The 19452-nt window shown below is 49.6% G+C and overlaps 1 protein-coding gene across 6 annotated transcripts in view; it reads right to left on the reverse strand.

Moving 5' to 3' along the window:
* Positions 1-5556: 5556 nt before the first annotated feature.
* The window catches only part of Sema4a (semaphorin 4A), a 24477-nt gene continuing 10581 nt past the window's right edge, over positions 5557-19452 (reverse strand). For all 6 annotated transcript variants that reach the window (XM_055625312.1, XM_055625309.1, XM_055625311.1 and 3 more), the window contains 8 exons: positions 19156-19280; positions 18869-19041; positions 17375-17525; positions 10807-10987; positions 8044-8162; positions 7792-7949; positions 7405-7505; positions 5557-6860 (listed from right to left, as the gene is read on the reverse strand). In XM_055625312.1, coding sequence (XP_055481287.1) covers positions 6268-6860; positions 7405-7505; positions 7792-7949; positions 8044-8162; positions 10807-10987; positions 17375-17525; positions 18869-19041; positions 19156-19280 — 1601 coding nt within the window. In that variant the 3' untranslated portion in view covers positions 5557-6267. The remainder of the gene's footprint in view (positions 6861-7404; positions 7506-7791; positions 7950-8043; positions 8163-10806; positions 10988-17374; positions 17526-18868; positions 19042-19155; positions 19281-19452) is intronic.

Consider the following 19452-nt stretch of genomic DNA (forward strand, 5'->3'; position numbering starts at 1 on the left):
TACTCTAACTAGAGAGAGGTGTAACCTCACTTGGAACACTGAAGCAGGTCATTTTAACGGGTCTGAGGCCAGCCTGGGTTCCAGAATACATAAAAAAAATAAAACAAGATGGGAGTTTGTTCCTGGTGTTTGGATTAGCATCAAATTCTATGTTTTGGCCTCTTATTCAAAGAATTGGAAACATGAGCTGGAGATGGCTCAGCAGTTAAGAATGCTTATGGTTCATGCAGAAGGCCTGAGTTTGGTTCTCAGCACCCACACTGCATAGTTTATAATCCCCTGCACCTCCAGCTCCTAGAGAGTCGACTACCTCTCCTGGACTCCTCAGACACCTGCCCTCATACGTGTATATACCCAAACACAAAACTAAAAATAAAATAAGTGGAGTTTTTGTTTTGTTGAAACAGGGATTCTCTATGTAACAGCCTTGGCTATCCTGGAACTCTGTTGCCCTGACTGGCCTTGAACCCACAGAGATCCACCTGCCTCTGCCTCCCAAGTGCATGTGCCACCACACCCAGCTAAAATAAATATTTTTAAAGGGGACTGGAGAGATGGCTCATCAGTTAAGAGCACTTGTGTTTGCCGAGGACCCCAGATACATTCCCCACACCACATGGTAGCTCACAGTAGTCCTTGACTCCAGTTCCAAGAAATCCCAGGCCTCCTTCTGGGTCCACTGGGCACAAGGCATCACATGGTACACCCACATATGTGTGAGCAAAATACTCACACTCAAAGAACAAAACTAACGAAATGACTAAAAAGGCAGCTAGAGCCATAGCTCAGTAGATAAGAGCACCGTCTGCTCCTCCAGAGGTCCTGAGTTCGATTCCCAGCAACCACATGCTGGGAACATCTATACTGGAATCTCATGCCAGCTTCCGGCATGCGGACATACAGGCAGATAGAGCATTCAGACATAAAATAAATAAATAGATAGATATCTAGATAGATAGATAGATAGATAGATAGATAGATAGATAGATAGATAGATATCTAGATAGATATCTAGATAGATAGATAGATATCTAGATAGATAGATAGATAGATATCTAGATAGATAGATAGATATCTAGATAGATAGATAGATAGATAGATAGATAGATAGATAAATCTTTTTAAAAAGATTTTTAAAATGACTAAAAGAATTGAGGCTCTGGGGAGACGCCTCAGTGATTAAGAGTGTGTCACTCCTGCAGACGCTGGGAGTTTAGGTCACAGAGCCACAGGAGCTGACCCACTAACATCTGTAACTACAGATGCAGGGGGTAACTACAGATGACTCCTTTGGCCTCTGTGGGCACTTACAGGCACGCACACAGGTACACACAACGCACAGGCACAATAGACGCAGGTACACAAATGTACACTTAATTAAAGAAAAAACAAGATGCCTGTTCGCCAAGCCTGATGAGTTTGCGCCCCGGATCCACATGGTGGAGAAAGAGAATGGCTATACCATAAGTCCTCTGACTTCCACTTACGTGCTGTGGCACTCACCCCCCACACACTCAGACTTCAATCAATAAATGTAATAAAAAGCAAAGCAATAGAACATACAAGAAGGAACTATGCTGTGAAGAGTGAGCAAAGGCCACACTGGGTACTGGGTGGAGAAGTGCTCAAAGGCCCTGGGTACTTTGAAGATTTTTTTTAATGGAGTTTAAAAGACAGGAGTTTGGTGGTTCTGTTGTTTCCTAAGCTTTTTAAAAAGGTGTGTGTGTGTGTGTGTGTGTGTGTGTGTGTGTGTGTGTGTGTGTCTGTGTGTATGTCTGTGTATGTGTGTCTGTGTATGTCTGTGTGTGTGTGTCTGTGTGTGTGTGTACATGTATGTGCATACATAAGTGCAGGTCCCAAGCAAACTGGAAGATAGAGTCAGATCTCCTTGACATATGTGCCAAACCTGGGTTCTCTACGAGAGCGGCACATATAAATAACTGAAGGGGAAAATGGAGCTGGGGCTGAAGAAGTGCCTCAGCTTCAAGCACCCACATGGTGGCTCACAGCTACCTGTAACTTCAGTTTCAAGGGATCTGACACCCTCATGAACTCCGCAGGCACCTGACATACATGTAGGATACATGTAAGCAGAATAGTCCTGCCCATAAATAAAAAATTTAAATCTTAAAAGCCTGCAATGAAGCACCTTATGACACTTACTAGAATGGTTCTGAGAAATAAAAAAAAAAACAAACAAAAAACAAGTTTTGGCATAAACGGATGTGGAGATATTGGAGCCTGTGTTAAGTGGTGGCAACACAGGGCAGTCCTTCTAAAGACAAACAGTTGCTACTGTATGATCTATTAGGTCTGTTTCTGGGGAGCATTTATATTTCTGTGTTCATAGCAGCATTGTTCATAGTATCTGAAACATGAGAGCAGTGAACAGACAAGCAAAGTCATCATGCAGGGGTGAGGGCAGTGAGAGGGGTTTATTAGGTATGGATCTCCACAGTGAAAAAAAAGGATGAATGGATGAATAGATAGATCCACTGGTAGACAGACAGACATACAGATACATACATACATACATACATACATACATACATACATACATACATGATAGGCAATGATAGATAGATGATTGACACATACATACATGATAAATAGAAATGATAGATGATAGATAGATACATACATAGATGATAGATACATACATATAAACATAGATCATAGATGATAGATAGATAGATAGATAGATAGATAGATAGATAGATAGATAGTTACCTTGTTTTTTGGTCTTTTTGTTATTTTGTCTTTTTTTTTTTTTCCCAGAGCTGAGGGCCGAACCAAGGGCCTTGCGCTTGCTAGGCAAGCGCTCTACCACTGAGCTAAATCCCCAATCCCGATAGATGATGGATAGATAGATAGATAGATAGATAGATAGATAGTCAGGCAGCAGGAGACAGGTGGATAGGGGATTATTGGAGAAAATGGTTCACATGATTATAGAAGCTGAGGCATCCCATAACAGGCCGCTTGCAAGCTGGAGGCCCCAGGATGCAGCCAGGGTGAGTAAGCACAAGTCCTAAAACCTCAGGACAAGTGTGACTCTCCACTTGAGTCTAAGAAGCTGGGGCACTGGTGTGAATACTGGTGTCCGGAAGGTTAGCTAGCTGGTGCCCGCCACCGCCACCTAAGGATGGGCCAGCCAATGTGCTGTCTGTCTGCTCTAGAGATAGCCTTGCAGAAGCAATGTTCTGCCAGCTTTCGAGGTATTCCCTAGCTCAGCCCCGTTGGCCCCCGGAATTATCCACAATTATCCACGACAGGAAATGGTTCAAGAAACCTCTGGGTGAGTCACATAATGATGAGCAGCAGCGTGAGGGCCTTCTGCGGCAGGAGAGAAAGCTAGGCTCTGGGGTGGTGAGGGACCCACAATACTGAAAAGCATGACTGTTTCCTTGCCCAGGCCTTCAACAGCTGGAGAAACTGGGGGTCAACCAAGAAAGGCTGCCCAGGTTCCCAAGCAGCACAGGACAGCCCCTGGAGCCCTCCTCCCCAGGCTCCACGAGAAAAGCACCTTGTTCTAGCACCTTGGGAGCAGCAAGACCAGCTGGGGAAAGGCCAGGGTGGAGAAGGCAGGGCCCTCAGCTAAGTTGCTGTCAGGGTATGAGGAAGAAAAGGAGTACACAGGGAGAAAAGAAATGGAAGAAGTCAAATTGCTCCAATAAAAAATAAACAGCTGGGCGGTGGTGGTGCACACACCTTTAATCCCAGCACTTCGGAGGCAGAAGCAGGTGGATCTCTGACTTTGAGGCCAGCCTGGTCTACAGAGTGAGTTCAGGACAGCCAGGGCTGCACAGAGAAACGCTGTCTGGAAAAACAAAACAACAGTAACAACAACAAACAGCTGGAACACCTGGAATCCCAGCTCTGGGGAGGCAGAGGCAGGCTGATCTCAGTGAGTTTGAGGCCAGCCTGGTCTACATTGTGAGTGCCATGACAGCCAAGGCTACACAGAGAAACACTATCTTAAAAACAAAACAAAACAAGGGGGCTGGAGAGATGGCTCAGAGGTTAAGAGCACTGGCTGCTCTTCCAGAGGTCCTGAGTTCAATTCCCAGCAGCCATATGGTGGCTCACGCACGACCATCTATAATGAGATCTCTTCTGATGTGAAGACATAATGCAGCTATTGTATATATAATAAATAAATTAACTAAAAACAAACCAAACAAAGAAAGCAACTAGGGGCTGGAGAGATGGTTAAGAGCACTTGCTGTTCTGGCTGAGGACCCATATCAAGCAGCTCACAACCGCCTATAACGGGTCCAGGGGATCTGAACATATGTGGCGTGCACATACCGTAGACCATATTCTCATACACACATACAAATACATCGAACACCGGAGCACAGTGAGCAGGCTCGGAAAGTCCTGCAACTGTCTGTTGAGTGCGGCAGCATTGTTCGCAATAACCAGGGGCAAAGGGACAAACGCAACCCGGATACTCTCTGTGGATAACTGGAGACTCAAGAGGCGGCAGGTGCACATAGTGGAACATTATTCAGCCTTCACAAAAGAATCCTGTGTGGTCGCTCGCTGCCCAGCCTGACAACCTGACTTTGTCCCAAAGACACACACAACGGAAGGGAACTGACTCCATGATTGTGTCATGATTGTGTCATAGCACAGGTATGCCCCTTGCTGCACACAGAAAGTCAATAAAATTAAACCGAAAAAGAAAAAGCAGCAGCAGAGTGGTAAATGCCAGGGAGAGGCCGCTGCTAGAAACTTCATGGTGATCTTAGTGAGGCCATGGAGCAGGGAGGTGGGGAGAGCTACCCCATAGGGGCTTAAGGAGAGGTAGAGAAGGGGACAGAGAGAGGCCACAGTGGACCCTCTTTGCTGTTCTTGGTAATAGGAAAGGGGAGCCAAGCACAGAATGGATAGGCACAGACTGGGAAGGTGACTGGCTTTTTGGTTTTGGTGTTTTGAGACATTCTTGTAGTCCAGGTTGGCCTCTGTCTTACTACATAGCCCAGGTTAGTTTTCATCTCTGTGTTCTCTTGCCTCTGCCTCCTGTGTGCTGGGATTACAGATGGCTACCCCTAATTTGTGTGTTCTGTTTTGCATGGCGTGTGCACTCCTGTGGTCAGAAGGAGGAAGCCAGGTAGGTGAGGTGGAGCCCTGCTGAGAGTCACATTAGAGAGCAGAGGGACAGGAGGCTGATGTGGGCCTCCTGGCAGAGGGAGAAGAAGGCAGTGCGGGGAGGTGTGGATAGAGCCTGCCTTTTCAGCTGTGTAGACAGACAGGGCCAGATTGGGGGTGGCTGTGGAACACCTCCAGAAACGCTGCTGCTGGGGCCAGAGCTGAACTGGAGTCACGATGAACGTGGGTGTGCCGGGGACAGCAGGTGTGGCAGCCAGAGTGTCTGGAAGGCACAGCTGAGGCTGGTCCACACGATCCTACCCCTACCCAGGATACAGGGAAGGGCTGCCTGGGGCAGGCTGGGGCTGGCAGAGGCTGCAGGGCACCACCACAGACCTGGTTCTCCACACAGACCTTCCTGTGGGAACTTGGCCACAGAGGAAACAGCACACAGTAAGCTTTGCTTAAAGCTTATGTCTTTTTTAATAAAAAATAAATTGTCTGTGACAAGCAGTTTTCTGACTCCCAAAACAAAGGGAAGAGGAAGGAAGAGTTCAAGAAGGGGTCAGCCACACTAGACGAGTGAACAAGGCTCAGATTATGCCCCCCATTCCAGCCAGGGCAGACACGACAACAATCTGTCCAAACTGAAGCAAGAAGGAAGGTGATCAGACTTCAGAAAAGACTTCCCAAACAGTAGGGCATGATTGGTAAGGGAAGCACAAGGGGCCAACTCCCTAAGGAGTCCTGGAGACCCCGGGAGAAGGAAGGGCTGGTGTTCGAAGCAACAGCTGCTTCCGGAGCGGCAGCTGTCAGGATGGAGTCTGTAGGAACAGCCCCAGCTTGCTCTGATGCTTGGGTCTGTCACCGCAGAATCCTGGGCAGCCACACCTTTCAGGGTCTTCTGGAGCGGGTAGGTTGCCGGAGGGCTCTTGGGGTTGATCAAACCTGAAGAATCCTGTCTGGCTCTTGCTGTCATGGCCTGGGTGCAGGTGAGGAGAGAGCCCACGTGCCTGCAGAAGAGAGCCCCTCAGGGGAGGCCCTCCGGGGTTCTGTAGGTGCCACACGGCAGCAGGAGAGCCTCCTACCCTGGTCAGAGTGGCACTGTGCCTGCCCCAGCCAACATTGCCGGGTGCCTGCTCCGCTCAGCTCCCCATCTGCGCTCTCACTTTAAGCCACTTCAGTGCCTACATGGTTGTTGTCAGCATCTACGTCACTGGCAGAGGTGCTGTGGTCCTTGGAGGGCTGGAGGTTCTTCTCCCTACTCAGCGGGGCCTTCTCCAAGGTGGGCAGCATCCCACAGCCCTGAACCTTGCCCCGAGCCCGAAGCGCTCCCAGCGGGGAAGCCAGGAGGAGAGTGAGCACTCCTAAGAGCACTATGGCCAGGAGGACAGTGACAATGAGAAAGTGGGGCCAGTAAGACCGCTGGGCAGCCGCAGAAGCGCCACCGCTGACCCTGGTCAGTGGGACCTGCACGCGCTCCCTGGGAATGCCAGCCAGCTCAGGATCCAGGGCCAGGGGCTGGTCCTGGCTGTCTACCCAGTAGGAGACCACAGGGTACGAGTAGCCGTTCTCGGTGGCCACACACTGGTAGAGGCCCCCAACGCCATCCTGAGGCAGCAGCAAGAGGGAGCCGTTGTAGACAGTGGAAGCGGCTTCTGGGATTGTGGCTCTGCCATGACTCCAGTGGTAAGAGGCCAGTGCGGACAGGTGCGGGCAGGGCAACTCCAGGATGGAGTTGGGGACTGCCAGGACTTCTTTAACTGGTGGGCAGCAAAGACATGACACAGTCAGGGGGGGGGGGGGAAGCCAGCCTTACTTGCATCTGGTCTCATTTTGTAGCCCAGGCTGGCCTTGCATTCTCAGCAATCCTGGTATCTGGGATTAGTAGCACGGACCACCATGCCTGTCTGTCTTCTGATTCTATTTCAACTCCCAAGCTCAAGCTCAACCCTTCTCCATCTCCAAGCTAGACCCCAAACAAGCCCCCAGTCTTTCTCCCATCTAACTTCTAACCAGGTCAACCCTCAGCTTCTGATATCAGCCAACATGTGGCCTGTTCAAAGAGGTGTGGCTATAGGCAGCCTCCAGTGTTTTTAAATTCAATTCAGACACCAAACCCACATTGACCTCAACCTGAACCCAGCTCAAAATTCCTCGGAGCTGTCCGCAGGCCGCTTCAGAACCATCCTGACTCAGAGACTTAGGTCTCAGCCTAGGCAGGTGCTGCAGAAGCCATGGGGCAGAAAAGCCAGCCCTGTCGGAAGCCCTCCAGTGCCTTGGCACCTCCTCTGACAACACACTCACTAAGTTGAGGGGGACTCTGACGCCGGGGGCTCCTAGCCATGGGGCCTCGGGCACATGCCCACTCCGGGTTGCCACGTTCCATGTCCTGCTTCCAGGAGGTCCTGAGAAGACAAAGCAAGCAAATGCAGCTCTTAAAACAGACTGAAGTGTGTGGGGGTGGGGAGGACTAAAGGGAAGAGGATGGGCTAGCAAGACCAGATAGAGGAAAAAACAAGGGCAGCTTCAAAACTGCCCTGCAGAAGGCCATGTGCGAGAACTAGACCCAGAAGGGTGGAATCTAGGAGTGAATGTGTTGGTGCCCTTTGAGAGGGGAAGAATAGATGCAGAAGCCGGGGAAGGGGAAGCCTGGCAGACTGTCTTCAGCTGCCACCCAGGACTGGCACTCACAGGGGGGAGCCAGGCAGAAGGCTGCAGACACTTGACTCGGGGTCCCAGGCACAGTGGGGGTCCCTGGCAAGGACACAGTCCACGCAGCTCTCATAAACACCGCAACTGGCCCGGGGAACTCTCCAGATGCCTCCCGAGAAGCCTGCAAACACTGCGCCCTGGGAGAGAGGTGGACGGTGTCAGGAGGGTGTTACCCTGGCCCCGGCTCCCCAGGTCCTCCCCACAGAAAGACCATGAACTGTCCCTTCTCACCTGGGTGGGGGCCAGCTGCAGGTTCCGAACAGGCTCAGGAGCAGGGCTCAGCTGGATCTCCTCCACGAGATAAGCGCTGCTGTTCTCAGGCACCACGGCCTTGTGCAGGGACCCCGTGGCTGCAGAGACAGGGTAGAGCTTACTGCCCTCACACACCTCCCCGGCCAGCCAGGCACACGCTCTGTCCCTTCACAGACCAGGGGTGGAGGGCTCCGGTAGCCAGCTTTCTTTCCTTGTGCGTGTGATGTGTGTGCCTCTCAGGTGTCTGGGCCCGCACCCATGTGGAGGACAAGGTCACTCTACTGTATCTGCTGAGACGGGTCTCTCTCTTTCTCTCTCTCTCTCTCTCATTGAACTTGGGGCTCATGGATCATCTAGACTGACTGCCCAGTAAATAAGCACCCGGGAGCCTGTCTGGCCCTGCCTTCTACCCCTCAGTGCTGGGTTTAGAGGTACCCAGTGCAGACGCAGCTTTTACGTGGGTTTTGAGCATCTGAATTCTCCCCAGCCTATCTAGGGAAGTGCTCTCCCCTTCAGCCACGTTCCCAGTCCTCTTTTTACTTTCTTGAGACTTTGTAGCTACGCGGGACTAACATGTGCTCCTCCTGACTCAGTTTCCCGAGTAACTAGGATTACAGGCCTGCAATACCAAAGCCCTGCTTCCAACCACCCTTTTAACAGTTGCAACTTCCCAGCACCCAGAAATCTGAGGCAGGAGAATTACGAGTTCCAGGCCAGCCTGGACTATAGAATGACACCCTGTCTCAAGAAAAAACAAAACAAAACAAAAAAATAATCCCAGCACTAGGGAGGTAGAGGCAGGCAGATCTCTATAAGTTCTGGGTCAGCCTGGTCTACATAGTGAGGGTCAGACCAGCCAAGGGTGACACAGTGAGACCCTATCTCAAAAATAAAATATTTTACAAAGTTGGCACCTAGCCTGAGGAACAGAATGAGAGACCCTGTCACTAAAGAAGGCAGACTCCCCTGGCAGGATCCCCTCCCTCTGCCCTACTTGGCTTTCTAATCATGTAGCTAATGCATTGTGCAGTTTTCTCATTCAGAAAAGTTATACTCTGCATCTGCCAACCCCGCAAACCTGGGAATTTTGGTCTGTGTTTTTCCTACTGCACGCTCAGCAAAGGCACAGCAGAGACACACCTTCTAACAGGGCCTGGAAGAGCGAATGAACCCAGTGGCTTCCTCCCAGTAAAGCACAAGCCCTTAGTCTGCTCAGCAATCTACCCACATTCCCCAGCTGAAGGTCCATCTCTTTCCAGAACAACAGTTAGATCCACTCCTGTTGGTACTATGTTCTTGTGGAATGTATACAATTTACCCTTGTTCATTCAAATGCTGATTTCTCTAGTTTCAATCTGGACACTGCATTGTGATGTTTATTCAAAGCATCACCTGTCTCAAGTTTGTGTAAACATGCCACCATTTGTTCTCTATATTGTCAATTAAACAACCAGCAATGCTGAGCAATGGAGAGAATAGGGTGGGACATCCTGGTCCGGAGGGGAGGAGAAAGAAGCAAGTGGGAGGAGTTAGGGAGGAGAGATCCACAGGACAGGACTTGGAACCGTGAGGAGAGATTAACTGGACCTGTGAGATATGACTAAAAGCAAGCACAGTGTGGGAAATCTGGATGGGAGGAAACCATGCGGGCTTGGAGGTTTAGGATGGAGTAACTGTTGCCCAGCATTGTGCTCTAGGTTAACTAAATAAACCCTGTCTCTGCGTGGTGTGTACAGCTGATTTAGGAATAACCACAGCCTAACTAAAAGACAAATCAATAATAAACATTAATAACCCACAACACACCCCTCTCTCCTGAGCCCACCCTTATTCTTGGCTTGTGACCCTGATCCTCCTGCTTTCTAGAAGACACAGGGCCTGAGGACAGGAGCTCCCTGGATGGCCCAACCTCCTGTTTTCTTCACAGCTTGACCTGCTGAGGGCCTTCTCTCTTGCCATCTTTGCATCACCCTCTTTACTGGATCCTTTCTTGTATATTGAATAGTCTTTTCTGTCTATTGAAACATGGTGGGGCTAAGGACATACCCCAGCTGGTAAAGTCTTGCTGGCAGCATGTGAAGCCCCAAGTTCAATCCCCAGAACCACATAAAACTAGGCTTGAGGCATGGTGTCCTGTACTTGTGATCCAAGCACTTGGGAGGTAGAGGCAGGTGGATCAGAAGTTTAAAGTCAGAGAGGGAGGGTGGGACTGGGAGGGAATAAGGGAAGGGGCTACAGCTGGGATACAGAGTGAATAAACTGCAATTAATATAAAAAAGAAAAATTAAAATTACCCCCCCCCAAAAAAAAAAGAAGTTTAAGGTCAGTCTTACACAGTAAGTATGAGATCAGTATGGGCTGCATGAGGCTGTCAGGGCGAGGACGGGGGTGGGAAGCCTGGCCCTACCCCTTCTCCAGGTGACCCTTGATGGCCCCTTCAGTCATGCTGCCCTGTCTATCCAGTCATCCCTGCCTCTGCTATGCCTTCCCTCAGGAGGCAGAGCCTTCTGAGATCTGAAAAGGTCCAGCATGTGTTCCCCAGCAGACAGAAAGCTCAGGAAGCTGGAGCCTGGGTTGTCCTGCTGCTTCACTGTGTCTCCTGAGCCCATCAGGGGCTCCCCCACTAAACAGCTGTTAAATGAGTGAACTGAACAAGTGGATGAGCTCACAGGCTTTCTGCCTCAGCCTGGCTTCAGTCCCTGTTCTGCTCCTCCCAGGTAGAGTCTGGAAGCCCATACTCACATGTGCCCAGGTACATGACCACGTGGCTGCTCCCATCAAGGCCACGAGCTGGCTCCACCGCAAGCTGTGTGTACTCGACCCCAGACTTCACCAGCAGCGGTGTGCCTGCCACGTGCTCATCCATCAGGAAATGGTCCTTCATGAAGGTCAAGGCCTTGTCAGAGGAGGGGCCTGCGGAGCACTGCAGGAAGAGGGGAGCAGATCGTACCACCTGGCATATATATGGATGCACCCTCCCTCTCCATCTCCACCCTTCTTTGCCCTCTTTCCTCAGGGCAGACATCAGTTCAAGGTGGTGGGTAAAACTCACACCCAGGGCTCCTAGGCTCTCTGTGACACTGAGTGCACTAAGACATGAAAAGTAACTGGCGGGAGCAGGGCCGCGTGCCCTGTGCAAGTGTGAGCTGTTTCACTGCCCTGCCCTTCCATGCCCACATCAATGCCAGGACAAAGCATGCTTCAGGCAAGCACTCGGCTTTGCTGTGTCTGCGGTTCCTGGCGAGGCACAGGCCACAGTACAGTCAGCGCTGAATCAGTACAGAATGGAGGTGTGACAGGAAGGGACGGTGTGGCAGTTCTACATGAACTTGCTGTGTGACTTGGGGGAGTTCTTCCGTTCTGAGCCCTCTTTCCTCACTCATACTCGAGGGTATTGGACAGGCTGTTCTGTCAAGGCCCCGTCAACTGGAGAATGGCTTTGCTCAAAATAACTGTCCTTCCTATCCAGCAGCATCACCCTGAAGCCACTCCCAACTGTCACCTACAAGCTGTGCGGTGTGGTCAGTGCAAGGTGAGGTAACACAAGTTTCCTCACCTCTGCGAGCCACAGATTAAACTGTGAGAGGACATCTATATCCAGGGCCAGCAAAGAACACATGCACCTACTTTTTGCCTCCTTCTATGGAGATTTTTTTTTAACGTATTTTTAAATATTTAATTTTATTACCTTTTCTCTATGTATATATGTGTGGAAGCCAGAGGTATCAGAGTCCCTGGAGCTGCCTGGCGCGGATGCTGGGAACTAAATTCAGGTCCTTTACACAACCAGTAAGCACTCTTAACCACTGAGCCACATCTCCAGCCTCTCCTACGCCACAATTCCACACATGGCCTTGTTGTGTAGCCCGAGGCTGGCCTTGAACTCTCAGTCTGCCTCAGTCTCCTGTTTACTGGAATTATAGGTGGGAGCCACCTATGTACATTTCTATGTACACAGCCAAGGACACCAGATTCCTGGGTCCAACTGTGAACAATACAAACTAAACCACACAAAAAGAAAAGAAACACAACCCCAAGATAAAGCCAAGTGTGGTGGCGCATGCTTCTAATCCCAGGACTGGGAAGACAGGCTCTGTGCGTTTGAGGCCAGCCTGGTCTACATAACAAGTTCCAGGTCGGCCAGTGCTACACAATAGAGAGACCTGTCTCCAACTCCCCTGCCCCCCAACAATATTTTTTTATTTAAATTTCTTTTTTGCATATGGGTGTTTTTCCTATGTTGGTTGGTCGGTGTACTCTGTGCATGCCTGATGCCTAGGGAAATGAGAAGAGGATGTTGGGTTCCCTGGAACTGGAGGTACAGACGGTTATGAGCCACCATGTGAGTGCTAGGATCAAATCCATGTCCTTTGGAGGAGCAGCCAGTGCTTTTAACCACTGAGACATATTTCCAGGCCCTGATTTTTTTAAACTAGTGAGAGAGAGAGAGAGAGAGAGAGAGAGAGAGAGAGAGAAAAGAGAGAGTGAGGGGAGAAGGGAAAAACAAAATGAACACCTATGAAGAAACAAAAACAATTCAAAAAGAAGAAAATGTCACAGAAAATCCCATCCCTCTCTTGAGAGGGCAGGGGAGAGGGAGCTGCCTCCTTCCTGAAACTAGAGGAGGCCTCAACCATACAGGAAGAGAACAGGCAGGAACCACACTCTTATCCTAAGGGAGGAGCCGCCGACCACAGTAAAGCAGCCAGCTCACCTTCAAATCCCAGCCGACTCTGACCAAGTCTCCAGTCTAACAAGTGTGTATTTACAAGAGCGCTGACCTGGACTTGGTGACCCAAGCCTGTAAACTCAGCACTTGGGTAGTAAAAGCAAGAGGTTCAGGAATTCAAGGTCAGCCTTAGCTAAGATGAGAGTCCCAGGACAGCTCAGGCTATGTTGAAACCCTGTCTCAATACACTCGCACACACACAGACACACACACAGACACACACACAGACACACACACCCCCCTAGGTAAACTACCTCACAGAAACAAGATCTAGAAACAAGGATCTAGACTAGACAAAGATGTAAGACAGGGGGTAAATTGCGAGGCGAAAGGGGTGGGGGAGGGAATGGCTCATCAATTGAGAATGCTTGCTCTTCATCCAGGAGCAGGGCGGGTTCCCAGAACCACTGTTGTGTGGCTCACTCATAGCTCCAGCTCCAGGGGACCTGATACCCTCTTCTGGCCTCTGCTGGGTCCCGAACACAGGTAGCACATGCAGAAACACACACGAACATATATACATAAACAAAAATAAGTAGCCTGGCTACAAAAATAAATCTGAAAAAGAAAATAAAATATAGATGAAAGAGACTTACGAGAACAATCTATCCTAATTTGTAGATCTCTGCGGATCTTGACTCAAGTAAACAGACCGAAGTATTAATATTTGGAGGCTGGGTGACCAGACAGCTGTGGCACATGCCTTTAATCGCAGGTGTTTGTATATTGGGTCCCCAGGATCCTCATAAAAGCCAGGTCTGTATGTGCCTGTAATCCCGTGTTGGGAGGTGGAGACAAAAGGGCTCACTGGTCAGCTGGTCTAGCCAATCAACAAGCCCCAGGTTCGATGAGAGATAAACCTCAGAAAACAAGACAGAAAGCTGGGCATTGTAGTCTCCGCACATGGGAGCCAGAGGCAGGCAGAGCTCTGTGAGTTCTAGGTCAACCTGGTCTAAATAAGTGCTAGGCCAGCCAAGACACCATAGTAAAAAGAAAGAAAAAAAAAGAGAAAAGAAAAGATGGTGAAATAAATGAGGAAGAAACAGAACATCAACCTCTGGCCTATAACATTCATGCACACACATATACACATATACATACACACACGTACACACACATACACACAAATATGTGCATATATATGCACACACAGCAAAAAACCCTTTATGACAGCGGTTCTCAACCTTCCTAATGCTACGACCCTTTAATACAGTTCCTTATGTTGTGGTGACCCCCAACCATAAAATTATTTTTGTTGCTACTTCATGACTGTAATTTTGCTATTGTTGAGCCAGGCAGTGGTGGCACACGCCTTTAATCCCAGCACTCAGGAGGCAGAGACAAGCAGATCATTGAGTTCGAGGCCCAGGCTGGTCTTACAGAGTGACCAGGACAGCCAGAGCTACACAGAGAAACTCTGTCTTGTGAAAAAGAATTGCTACTCTTATGAATCATAATGCAAATATCTGTGAAACACAGATGGTCTTAAGCGGCCCTGTGAAAGGGTCATTCAACCCCCCTCCCTCAAAGAGGTTGCAGCCCACAGGTTGAAAAACACACTGCTTTAAGATATCTGTGACAGAACCAGAAGTCTGTCAGCACAGCACTTGAAAGACAGAGGCCAGAGAATTGCAACCTCGAAACCAGGCTGAGTTACACAGCAAAACCTCTTTCAAAAGATAAACTAAAACAAGGGGCCTGGAGAGGTCATCCAGTGGCACACAGTATCTAACTGATCTCGAAGAGAATCTGAGTTCAGAGCCCAGCACCCATGGAGTAGCTCACATCCTCTATCACTCTAGTTCCGGGGGTCCAGCACCCACGTTGGGCCTCCTCAGGCACCAAGCACATACATGCTGCACGTACATACCTGAAGGCAAAACACTCGTACACATAAAATAATAATAAATTAGGTTTTGTTTTTTTTTTTTTAGTTTTAGCCAAGTGTAGTGGCTCAAGCCTTTAATTCCAGCATGAGTTCGAGGCCAGCCTGGTGTACAGAGCAAGTCCAGGACAGCCAGGGATACACAGAGAAACCCTGTCTCAAAGAACCAATTTAAAAAAAAAAAAAAAAGTCTTTTTAAAAAGTGAGTTCCAGAATGGGGAGGCTTGAGTTCCGACTCGATCAGTCCTGCACCCCAGTGCCCACAACGGTAGCACATGAAAAAATTAATATATGTCCAATGAAAAGGAAAGAAGGAGAAACAGCTCAAGGAAACTTTTCTGTCTGGAAGTCCTGGGCATGGAGCCCAAGGCCATAGGCATGCTAGGCTGGTGCTCCACCATCAAGCTGAACCTATATGCCAGGGCTCAAGGAGAATGGCCCCAATAGGCTCATGTGTTTGACTGTTCGGACCCCTGCCCCACACTGGTGGACTATTTAGGAAGAATTAGGAGGTGTGGCCTTGATGGAGAAGGTGGGTCAATGGGGTGGGCTTTGAGGTTTTGAGCCACGCCAGGCTCAGTGTCTCTCTCTTTACCTCCTGCCCACGCACTGATATAAAGCTCTCCGCTACTGTTCCAGCACTATGGCTGCCTGCAGCCATGCTTCCTGCCATGCCGATCATGGACTCACCCTCTGAAGCGGAAACAAGCCCCCAGCTAAATGCTTTCTTTCACAAGCTGTCTGTGTCATGATAGCTCCTCAAAGCAATAAAACAGTGACTTAGAACTGACCACAAGAAAATTTTTTAGAAGTGAAGAAAATAAATGAAATTTCCAGGCTGCTAGAATGGTCCACTGGACACCCACTTCAAGCCAGAGACCATGCAAGCCCAAGTGGACTATGTGAGCCCCAGGGACTGGCTAGGCAGTTCAGCAGGGAAAGGCGAGTGCTGCCAAGCCCGAGCAGCCGGCGCTGTCTTCCTAACAGAAGGAGAGAACTGACCTCTGACCCTCTCACACCAAACAAACAGACAGATGCACAATATAAACATTAAAAGAGTCCAGTGAGAGAAAACAAGTCACATCCAAAAGGTTGGGCACCCAAAGCAGCTTAGGAAATCTTCAAAACGGAAGTTACAGGTCACAGAGTGAGTGTTGCAACTCATTGTCAGGAAATGGCTGCAACTCTAAAACTATGTCTTCCTAGCTAAACCATCAGCTGTAAGAGAGGAATAAAGGTGGTTTCAAGCATTCAACATCTCCAGAATCTTACCTGCCTGTGTCTTTGTTTTATCGGGAATCTATTGAGGATGGCCTCCACTAAAATGAGGTCATTAATGTGGGTGGTGTGTGGCACACATCTTTAATCCCAGAACTCAGGAGGCAGAGGCAGATGGAGCTCAGAGTTCAAGACCAGCTACAGAGTGAGTTCTAGGACAGCCAGGGCTACACAGAGAAACCCTGTCTTGAAAAAAAAAAAAAAGGAGATGGTTGAAGTGAGGTGAAGGGCTGGGGACAGCTTTGGTAATAGAATGTCTGTCAGGCATGCTCATATACATAGAATGAATTTAAAAAGATGGCTCATGAGGCAAATCTGACCATGATAGAAGGGAACCGACTCCTCAGAGTCATTCTCTAACCATGATACACGTGCACCCACACGTGTGGGTTGCCTTCACAGAAATAAATAAATAAAATTAATTTTAAAAATTACTAGGGGTGGGAACTGTGGCTCAGTGTTCGAGCCCTTGCTGGGCACTTGTGTGGTCCTGGGTCTGATTCCCAGAATCAAAGAAAAAGCCCACCTGTTAACACTCACACATGAATAGATTAGAACATTGGGAAGGGAACAATGGAAAGCTGATCTGCGGAATTTGCTAATTTCCAAGATGCTCACCACCTTTTTAAAAAAATTTCAAAAGCTGGGTGTGGTTCACACAACTGTAATTCCAGCACTCAGGGAAACAGAGGCAGGCAGATGGCTGTGAGTTCAAGGCCAGCCTGGTCTACAAAGCAAGTCCAGGACAGCCAAGGCTACACAGAGAAAACCTGTTTCAAAAAAAAACAATAATTGTAATAATAATTTCAAGCTACCAATGTTGTGACACAGACCATGAGTTTGAAAGGAGATCTGTAGGAGAGAAGAGAGAGCGGTGGTTCATGCCTGTAATCCACCCGTTGGGTAAAGGCAGGAGGCGAGTTTGAGACTTGCCCTGAATTTTCATTGATACCCTGCTTCCTTCTGAGGGCTGGGATTACAGGTGTGCACAGCTGCGCTCAGCCTGTTTGATTTTTTTTTCAGTCTGCCCACACATAATTCAGATTAAAAAAAAAATTACAGGAAAACATGCAGGTGAAAAGCTGGGCATGGTAGCACCTGACTGAAAGCCAAGCATTTGGGAGGTGGAGGCAGGGCAGGAAGGAGTTCAAGGCCAGGGTGGGTTACGTGAGGCTCTGTCTCAGGTGAAGCTGTCAGAGACTGTGCCTGGCACCCAGCCCATGTGCTCCTAATTCTTTGGTGATATAGCCAGGTATCTGGTGCTCACTTAGCCCTGGGAAAGACTGTTCTGGATATAGGGCGGTATTGACCATCTGTGATATATGGGCAGCTGGGCTGGGTGTGTGGGCATTTACCACACTATGATGGTGCTTTTACACACATTCCAGGAGGCTCTGGGAGCAGTGGGTGGTACTCACACTGCCAGGCCTTGGGTTGGCCTCTGGGCCCCTGTAAGTGGTCCAGCGGGAAGTTTCCTTGTGCAGCTCCTTGTATTTTCCTTTAAAGACGCGCTCAATGTCCGTGAGAGAGAAGGCACAGACTGCTGAGCTCCTGGTCCCACCAACCTGCCTGAAGACAGCAAGAGACGTTCACTGGCCCTCCAGCCCAGCAGAACTCAGTGGACTCCCTCGGGCCTGGAGGATAGAGCGAAGCCGACCAACCTCCAAGCTTCTCGCCTCCTTGCTTATGGTGATAAGGACCTGAGAGCCCCAGAGAGCTCCCTGGCTCTGGCCTAAGGCCTGGCTAGAAGCCCATCTCGGGATCTGAAATATGATTGTTCCTAATGAGGATTAATTGGGGCATAGGCCCTGGGGTGGTCCCTACCTATCCTGCCCAGGCTGGGCTGTGCCCACAGGAAGAGTGGTAGAACCGGCTCCAGGCTGAATTTGCATGTCACCTTTGAGTCCTTTGATTTGTGGTCCTCAGAGAATGAACTCAGCCTGTTTCTTCTGCTGGTCTGTGTGAAACCATACGTCTCTCACACTCTCTTTAACCCACTGTCTAGGTTCTCAGTTCTGCATTTGACTGACATAAGACCACATACACCTTTGCTTGCTGACACACAGTTGGCAGGTACCTACACACGGTGATGCCAGACCACGGCTGTGGGACCTTTGGACCTTTCTTGGTTCCTGTTTTCTCAGTCATCACAATCTCCCTCTTGGCCCTGACCTCTGACCATTAGGAGGCTGCTGCTAGATTTGAGGCTAGTTTTACAACATCATTTGTGCTATACTGACCCTCTCCCTACCTTCTGGTAATTTCCTTTTGCTTCCATTTCCTTTTCTAGTTGAAGGGTTTTGTCTGTTTTGAAACAGTCTCCAGTAGCTGAGGCTGTCCTCATGGTAGCTGAGAATGACCTGATCCTCCTGCCTCTTCTTCCCATGTTCCACTGACTTATGTCGTCCTGGGGGGGGGGGGTCAAACCTAGGGCTTTGTACATGCTAGGCAAGCACTCTACCAACTGAGCAACATCCCAGCCCTTGTTTACTTTTTGTCCTTGAACTCCTAATCTTCCTTCTCATCACCATGTTTAGTTTTGTTATATCGATGTCTTGTTTTGTTTGCGACAAGCTCTCTCTGTGTAGCCCAGCCTGGCCCCCAATTCCTTAGCCTCCTGCCTCCACCTTCCAAGTGCTGAGAACACAGGTCCGCACCACCAGGCGAGGTCTTCTGCTGATTTTTGGTGCCTGCCCTCTGTAAACTTCCTTCCATCCTCTTTGGAACCGGGCTGAATAAAGCTACGTGGAGCTTTGTTTCTTCCCCATGTGCGTGAAAGGTAGCAGAATCTCTGGGGTCTGGAGATGCTCAAATGCCTTCTTATGTAAAGCGCAGAGTATAAAGTAGGCTCTCATCAGCTCCCGCCTCCCTCGAATCCGGAACGCAGCCCTCCTTTTCCCTGCCGTGCTCACCACTGGGAGGTAAAGACTGCGTAGACGCGGGAGACAGAGGGAGACTCGGCGGGCAGCAGGACCGCGTGGCGGATAATGTTGAATGGCAGCTGACCCGGCTGAGCACAGAGCAGCTGGGCCTTCAGGAAGGTAGTCCACTTCTTCTGCAGCAGCTTTTCACCACCTACATCGTTCTGGGGGATCAAGGCCTTGCCGCTCAAGTACCCGCTCCACCTACCTCTTCCCGATTCCCATTGGCTCCTCCAGACCTGGAGGGGGAGGGGGCGCAGGGCGGGGGTGGGGCGGACCTTGCAGACTCGAGCCACCCTGGATGTGTGCAGCTCCTCAAAGAAGTCAAACTCGCTGGCTGTCTCCTCGAAGAAGAAATAGACGACCTGGGTGGACGGAATGGCTGCCACGAAGGAGGCATCCGCTGCGGAGCAGGACAGATAGGCTTAGGGACTGAGCATCTGAGTGCTCAGAGTTCCCTTGGTGACAGCGGTGGGTGGGCTCCGAGGCCAGGACACAGGTTGCTTCCCATCCCACATCCTGTAGAGATGTGTGTGTGTGTGTGTGTGTGTGTGTGTGTGTGTGTGTGTGTGTGT

Source organism: Psammomys obesus, unplaced genomic scaffold (assembly GCF_907164565.1).
Source record: "Psammomys obesus unplaced genomic scaffold, mPsaObe1.curated_primary_1811, whole genome shotgun sequence".
NCBI lineage: Eukaryota > Metazoa > Chordata > Mammalia > Rodentia > Muridae > Psammomys > Psammomys obesus.